Genomic DNA, 7,399 nt, shown 5'->3' on the forward strand with positions numbered 1-7,399 from the left:
ATTTTCAATAGTATAATAGTTCGAATAATCGAATTTTCTGCACGTTTTCAATCAATTGCTGCAAGAATGAAGGAAATCCGTTAAAAATTAACCGACTTATAAAAAAAAACTTTTTCATTTTCAATTTCTACTACGCATCCCTATGTTGCAGAATTTTCTGATAGATGTAGTTCTACATCACAATATGGAAATGTCCAGAATTTTTTCTTTGTTGATACCTATTTTCAAATCTGGTACGATATCTGAAATCCGCAACTATCGCGGAATTATTACTGTAATATTTACTTTAGGTATCAAATGGTTAATCAATAACGTAGTGAACTGAATGAAATTACAAATTCTAAAGCAGTTTCAACGTGGACCCGCGAAACATATAAGCGAATGTAATTTCCTTACAAACACATTTTAAACCAATTCTGTTTCGTTTGATAAAAAATTTAACTTTCAGGTTTTCTTCAGCTGAAATTAGAAAAGACAATATTTCGAGCAAATTGAAGTCACAGTCGTTCACTTGCATTGAAACTTGCGGACTTGCCGTCAAAGATAAAAATTCTCAGATTGTTGAGCAATATCGCGCTACTCTTTCAATGCCAAAGAATTTGAAATTAGACGAGTTAAATTTTCTGTTTGAAACATTCACCATTTTATTTCATTTTGTTTTCAAAGTTGCTATTGATCACCACTAAACTGAGATAGATTTATTAGTTCAAAATAACTGGTTTTCAGCACTAGATCAACGGTGTGATTTCTGTTACAAACATATTTGTTGAGTGGCATTAAACTTTTTACCAACTGGACAGGCAAGATTTTCATATGTCCACTTTCCATTCAGAATATAGCACTGATAGTATTTAGCGGAGTTATTACTATCAACGAAATTTCCCTCCCTTGAGCACTGATATACACAGGTTTTGCCGTCAAATGTGGCCCCGGTCGAACATTTAAACATCAATACTTGTGAAAGAGCATTATTTGTGTAGAGGCAAAGAGCATAATATGTTTTACTCGTACCGAATGCTACTAAGCCAGTCGCGGCGGGACACTTAACGGTCACACAATCCGCCGAGTTGGACAATATTCTACACTTCAAGGTGGCTGGGTTCAGAACATATCCAACAGCACAGGTATAGACATCCGAATCCTCACCTGCTGCCGAACAATAATGGTAAGCTTGACATGTATTTGGATCTGTAAATAAAAGAAAATTCTAATATTGCACCTATACAATCGAATTATATACATACCTGGGTATACTCCTTCTCCGGTGCATTTGATTTTTGCAACTTTGCAGCCTGATGCAGTATCAATCGTTGTAGAACACGATCCTTTATAACAGTTTGGTGCAAATGCCGGACACGCTGAGTCAATTTGATTTGCGTTGCCCATACATTGCGTTTGCGTGAGGCAGTCCTTGCAACCAGTATCGTATCCTCCAGTGCACGTGAAAGCTGCTGTTGCTACCGGTAGAAACAGTGATGAAGAGGTCTGAAGTGTTCCGGGTACCTCGGCGGGCTGTGCACGGCAAACCTGGACAGCTAGCACCAGAAGGAATACTTTCGCCAACATGATAATGCTCTGCGATATCCAATTCTGTAACGAATGCTTTGTGGGTGGAAAGCATCAGTATTTATACTTAAAAATTCTCAATCTCGATGGTGGAGATTACTATGGTATGTAAACCTAATAACATAAAAACAAATAACACAAAATTTGATAAGATTGCACGCAGTGATATTTTCAAATACAATTTTGTATGGCTCAAGGTGTTGTAAGGTGGGGAGCTTTGCGAAGGTTGTGCACACTTGAGAGCAATAAAATTGTTTACTGATGTGTGCGTATTCTGGTGTGATATATGGCAGATAAGCGAAAAATATGGTGAAGGTTTGTAGCTAAATTTTATCCCTGCTGTGCTTAGCATTAACTGTAATTCAACAGGCCGAATATTGTAGTCTTGAACATAGAGTATAGAACTCGTAACGATCTAAAAAATATTGATAAAAACCCAAATTAATCCACCTAGCGATCAGATAGTCTTCGAATATCTTTTCTTTCCATAACTCCTGAACCACGTATCAAATTGTTATAAAGTTTGTTATTTGTGAGTTTGAGAGATAACTCGTTCGTCAGACACTAGTTATGTTCTAATCAGTCGTGTAATCTTTGAGATAATAGCATTGGCGTAGCCAGAGGGGGGCAGGGGGGGGGGGGGCGTTGCCCCCCCCTAAATGTTGACATTGGTGCAGAATTTTTTTTTCAATAATTCTAATAGCACAAAACGACATCTTTTGCCCATAGAAACATCTGTGTAAAGTAACAGCCAGATCAAAAATAATTGATTGAAATGCTTGCGCTATGTTGCATGGTATTGCATAGGTTTTTCAGTTGATCCACCAAGGATATTGCAGCGGCAAAAGTACCGGGCAAATCCGCCTGCATCAACTAGCTTGGAGTATTGGAACCGAGCTGTGACAATTCCTCACCTTGATTCTCTTGTAACCTCACTGGAAACACGGTTCGATGAAGATAGTGCACCTGCCTACGCTTTGTCCCTGCTGCATCTTGCTAACGTAATACCACAGAACAGATATGCAACTTCGAACAAAATTCTGCTGCAAATCCTAGCCCACGCTTTCGCATTCGTTTTTCGCTATTCCATCCTACATTGATTTTACAGTGCATCGTTGAAACGGTTCGCTCCAATAGTTTGAACATTCAACAGACATCTATTCTTTATTTGCTTCAATGACCAGACAAAAAGGTAATCTTGAATCTATCAAAATCAAGTTGAATATTTTCGTTGAACGCAATCTTTTTTATGCGATTTGCTCCAAATTACGCGATGTTTTTTACGCGATTCTTTTTATTTGCGCACGCATCAATCGCGTAAAAAGAGAATCCAGTGTATCCGGATCTAGAATAATACACAGGAGCTAAATTCGACCACAGATACCATTTTGAATTCTAAGATGGCGACTTCTGGTTTCTGAAAAGCAGCTGAAAATGACCAAATACCACCCAATATGAGTGTTTCTTCAACCAGTATGACGTTCAAAATCCAGAAATTGTCTCCAAATGCCATTATGAAATCCAAAATGGCGACTTCCGGTTCGGAAAAACAGCGACAAACGACCGAATACGACCCAATATGGGTATTTCCGGAATTGTAATGATGCACTGGAGCCAAAAATCGACTTCAGACAAAATTTTGAATTGTAAGATGGCAACTTTCGGTTTCTGGAACAGCCTGAAATGGACGATTCCCATTAAATATGAGTATCTTCGAACCAGAAAGATGCACAGAAGCTAAAAATTGATCACAGACACAATCTTGAATTTTAAGAGGGTGACTTCCGGTGTCTGGCAAACAGCCGGAAATGACCAAATACCATTCAATATGAATGTTTGCGGAACCAGAATTACGCCCAGATGACAGAAGTTGATTTCACGGGCAATTTTAAAGTCCAAAATGGCGACTTTCGGTTTCTGAAAAACATCCCAAAGTGAACAAATACCACCCAATATAAGTATCTCCAGAGCCAGAATGTTGCAAGAAGCTAAAAATTGACCTCAGACACCATTATGAATTGCAGGACGGCAACTTCTGGTTTCTGGAAAACAGCCGAAGATGGCCGATTTCCGTCTAACATGAGTATCTCTGGATCTAGAATGATACACAACAAGTGAATTCGACTACAGACCCCATTTTAGATTCTAGGTTGGCGACTTCCGGTTCCTGGAAAACAGCCGAAAATGATCGAATAACACCCAATATGTTTGTGTTTTTCCTCAACCAGAATGACGCTCAGAGGCCAGAAATTATCTTAAATACCATTTTGAAATCCAAGATGGCGACTTCCGGTTTGTGAAAAACAGCCTAAAATAACCAAATACCTACCATCCAATATGAGTATCTCTGGAATCAGACTGATGCAATGAGCTAACAATTGACCTCAGGCACCATTTTGAATTGCTAAATGGCAACTTTTAAGAAACAGTCTAAAATGACCGAATAATACTCAATATGGATATTTTTTCGTAATCGCATGCATATAAACCATACATTGACCCTGGACACCATTTCGAATATAAAGACAACCACTTTTAGTTTTTGGAAAATAACCAAAATAACTAAATACCTCCCAATATGGGTGTTTCCGGTGTAAGATTGATGCCAGAAAATCCGCAGTAAATGACCGAATACCACCCAATATGAATATATTCAGAACTAAGGCGATGTACAGAAGCCGAATGCCGAGGATGCTGTCATTTCGATAAAACCAATCATTTCAAACGATTTGTTATTTGAGTTTGATCATATCCTATGGCCAATTCGTCGTGCATTTGCAGACATTAAACACATCGCAAGGAATCAATGAATTTGGAACGTTCGAATAGTACGATACCACTTTTAAATTATGTTGAGGCCACATATATCGATCAAAGCAGGTAGTTTTAAATAGTCTTTGAATTCCTTTTTTTTTCATAACTTTTGAGCCACATATCAAATTGTTATGAAGTTTGTTATTTGTAAGTTCGAGAGATGACTCGTTCGTATGATACTAGTTATGTTCAAATAAGTCATGTAATTTTTGAGATAATAGTCTTTCGTTGTTTAATTAACAATTTAATACATAACGGTTTCTGAAGTTCAATTATAATCAAATGAAATGGGAACGTATAGGGCAGCCAAACTTTGAAACCACGTGTTCAATCTTCGTTTATTAGTTAACCCTTAACTAGCCCGCTCATCTGATAGTAATATTGATCAAATCTGTTGTGTAGTTTTTGAGATAATGAGGTTTCGTGATTTTCATATTTCGGTTTAATACAGACGAAATTACAGTCCGATTACAGTAAAATTCAATAGGGTGTTATGTGGCAGCTAGACCTTTTGTTTGACACTAATTTTGTGGAAATCGGGTCAGCCATCTCTGAGAAAAGTGAATGAGTTCAAGTAGTCTTCGGAATATCTTCCGATTTAGATTTCACATTTTTAAACATTTGGATTTCACATATTTATTCACAACAGGCAACGTAATACTCCGATTGCGAAACAAATCAATAGAGTCTTATGTGGCAACTAGACCTTTCATTTGACACTGATTCTATGAAAATCGGTTCAACCATCTCTGAGAACCATGGGTGAGATTAAACAGTCTCCAGAACACGTTTCTTTTCATAACTTTTAAACCACACGTTCAATCTTCATAAAATTCAAAAGTTAAGGGCATTTCACAAAATTCAAATGTTAAGGGCATTTCATTTGAAATCAATTTTGTTCAAATCGGTTGTGTAGTTTTCGAGATGTTTCACGATTTTTACATTTTGATACATAACCTCTAAACTAAAAATCCGATTAGAATAAAACTTAATAGGGTCTTATGGGACAGCATGACCTTTCATTTGCAGTTAATTTCATGAAAATCGGTCCAGTCATCTATTAGAAAAGTAAGTGAGAATAAAAATCTGCACACACACACATACAGAAAATGCTCAGCTCGTCGAGCTGAGTCGAGTGATATATGCCATTCGGCCCTTTGGAGCATATTTATACTCGGTTTTGCAAGTGATTGCTATACCTTTCTAGGAGAAAGGCAAAAATTAAACTCGATAGCTAAGCTCCAATCCAAATTTTAGACGTAGAATTACGTTTTACGGCAACATATACAGGGTCCAATTTCAATACAGGGATCCAATTTCAAAAACCGAAAACATCTAGAGCGTCCCGAAAATTGTCCAATTTCAAACGTTCTAAACTCAGTCGGTTTCCAACCGATTTCCGTCGTTTTTGCAGCAATTGATTGTAAAATCATCTAAGCACCCATCCAAGTGCAGAAAATTGTAATCTGATTGTTCGAACTATTGTACTATTGAAAATTGTCGAGCCTCGTCGAAACGCAAATGTTGACGTCAGATTGGTCGTTAATCCTTTTTTCCCAAACAAGGTCGACAAAACATACCTAGTTGACTAGGAGTGCGCGCTTTGTGTTTTATGAAAAATTTATTCTATGACTGTATCGGTACCACACGGACGTTGAATGCTAATCGTGGCGAAGAAAGAAAAGCCGGGTTTCAATTTCTGGCTGATCACGCTGAGCGCGTTGATACTTAGACACCTGTCTATCTGGCGGCTTTTATGGAGTTTTGCTTTCAAAATCATGAACTTCCTCGTCAAAATATCAAGGTTATGTATATTTATCACTTGAATGTAACCTTCATATTTATATTTGTTTTCCTCTCTTCTGGAGTTACTTCTTACCTCACGTATTTGATCATACCCGTGTAATCTAAACTTTGGCGAAATGTACACATTGCATTAGATTATAAACATGTGACTCCGCACCCATAGTGGATTTCACGAAAACAACTGTTAACCCGTTAATGCGTCTTTCTCATTTATTCATTAACTTTATTAGGATGAAACATTTTTGCCTTTCTCCTAGAAAGGTATAGCAATCACTGGAAAAACCTAAGGTATAAAAGTGCTCCAGAGGGTCGAATCTCGTATATCAATCGACTTAGCTCGACGAGCTGAGCATTTTCTGTATGTGTGTGTGTGTATGTAACGGTCTCCCAATCTCACTCGATTTTCTCAGAGATGGCTGGACCGATTTTCATGAAACTAATTGCAAATGAATGGTCTAGTTACCCCATAAGACCCTATTGAATTTAATTGTAATCGGATATTTAGTTTCGAGGTTATGTATCAAAATGTGAAAATCACAAAACTTCATTATCTTAGAAACTACACAACCGATTTGAACAAAATTGGTATCAAAAGAACGGCGTTGTTTTTTGAACCATTTGTGAAATAATTTTATAATGATTGAACATGTAGTTCAAAAGTTATGCAAAGAAACGTGAAACACTGTTTAAACTCACTTACTTTTCTCAGAGATGGCTGGACCGATTTTCACAAAATTAGTGTCATATGGAAGGTCTTGTTGCCCCATAAGACCCTATTGAATTTTATTGTTATAGGACTTTAACTTTGTCCGTTGTGTATAATAATGTGAAATCAGGCTATGACAAGAAACACGTTTCTAAGACTGCTTGAAATCACCCACTTTTCTCAGAGATGGATGGACCGATTTTCACAAAATAACCTGCAATAGGAAGGTCTAGTTGCCTGATAAAACCCTGTTGAATTTAATTATAATCGGATCCTTCGTGGGGGAAGTAAAATACAAAGTGCCCTGCCAGTTGTTGCCATCCAGGATGAGACAGGTATGACAGAGCTGTATGCCATCACGGGTCGGCGCGTGACGATCGCCGAGGTCATGCAATATGTGCGTGACCACTGAAAGTTCCCGACAGTCCCGGACCAGCAGCGAGAGATCGCCTAGGGGTGGTGAGGGTCGGACACTGGGCAGTAGACTATTCGCAAAAGCCACATGTA

General features: G+C 37.9%; 1 protein-coding gene across 1 annotated transcript; it reads right to left on the reverse strand.

Moving 5' to 3' along the window:
* Nucleotides 1-619: 619 nt before the first annotated feature.
* LOC129722867 (uncharacterized) lies at nt 620-1,587 on the reverse strand. The gene is made up of 2 exons (XM_055676673.1): nt 1,245-1,587; nt 620-1,188 (listed from the first exon to the last, which is right to left on the reverse strand). The coding sequence occupies exons 1-2, from the start codon at nt 1,564-1,566 to the stop codon at nt 752-754; spliced, it is 759 nt and encodes a 252-aa protein (XP_055532648.1). The 5' UTR covers nt 1,567-1,587; the 3' UTR covers nt 620-751.
* Between the last annotated feature and the right edge of the window lie 5,812 nt (nt 1,588-7,399).

This window comes from Wyeomyia smithii, chromosome 2 (assembly GCF_029784165.1).
Source record: "Wyeomyia smithii strain HCP4-BCI-WySm-NY-G18 chromosome 2, ASM2978416v1, whole genome shotgun sequence".
NCBI lineage: Eukaryota > Metazoa > Arthropoda > Insecta > Diptera > Culicidae > Wyeomyia > Wyeomyia smithii.

Excerpts from the sequence above, each read along its gene's own strand:
- LOC129722867 (XM_055676673.1), bottom strand. The coding sequence starts at position 1,566 with ATGTTGGCGAAAGTATTCCTTCTGGTGCTAGCTGTCCAGGTTTGCCGT. Across the intron at positions 1,189-1,244 it reads CGGAGAAGGAGTATACCCAG|ATCCAAATACATGTCAAGCT; the intron begins GTATGTATATAA and ends TTTTATTTACAG.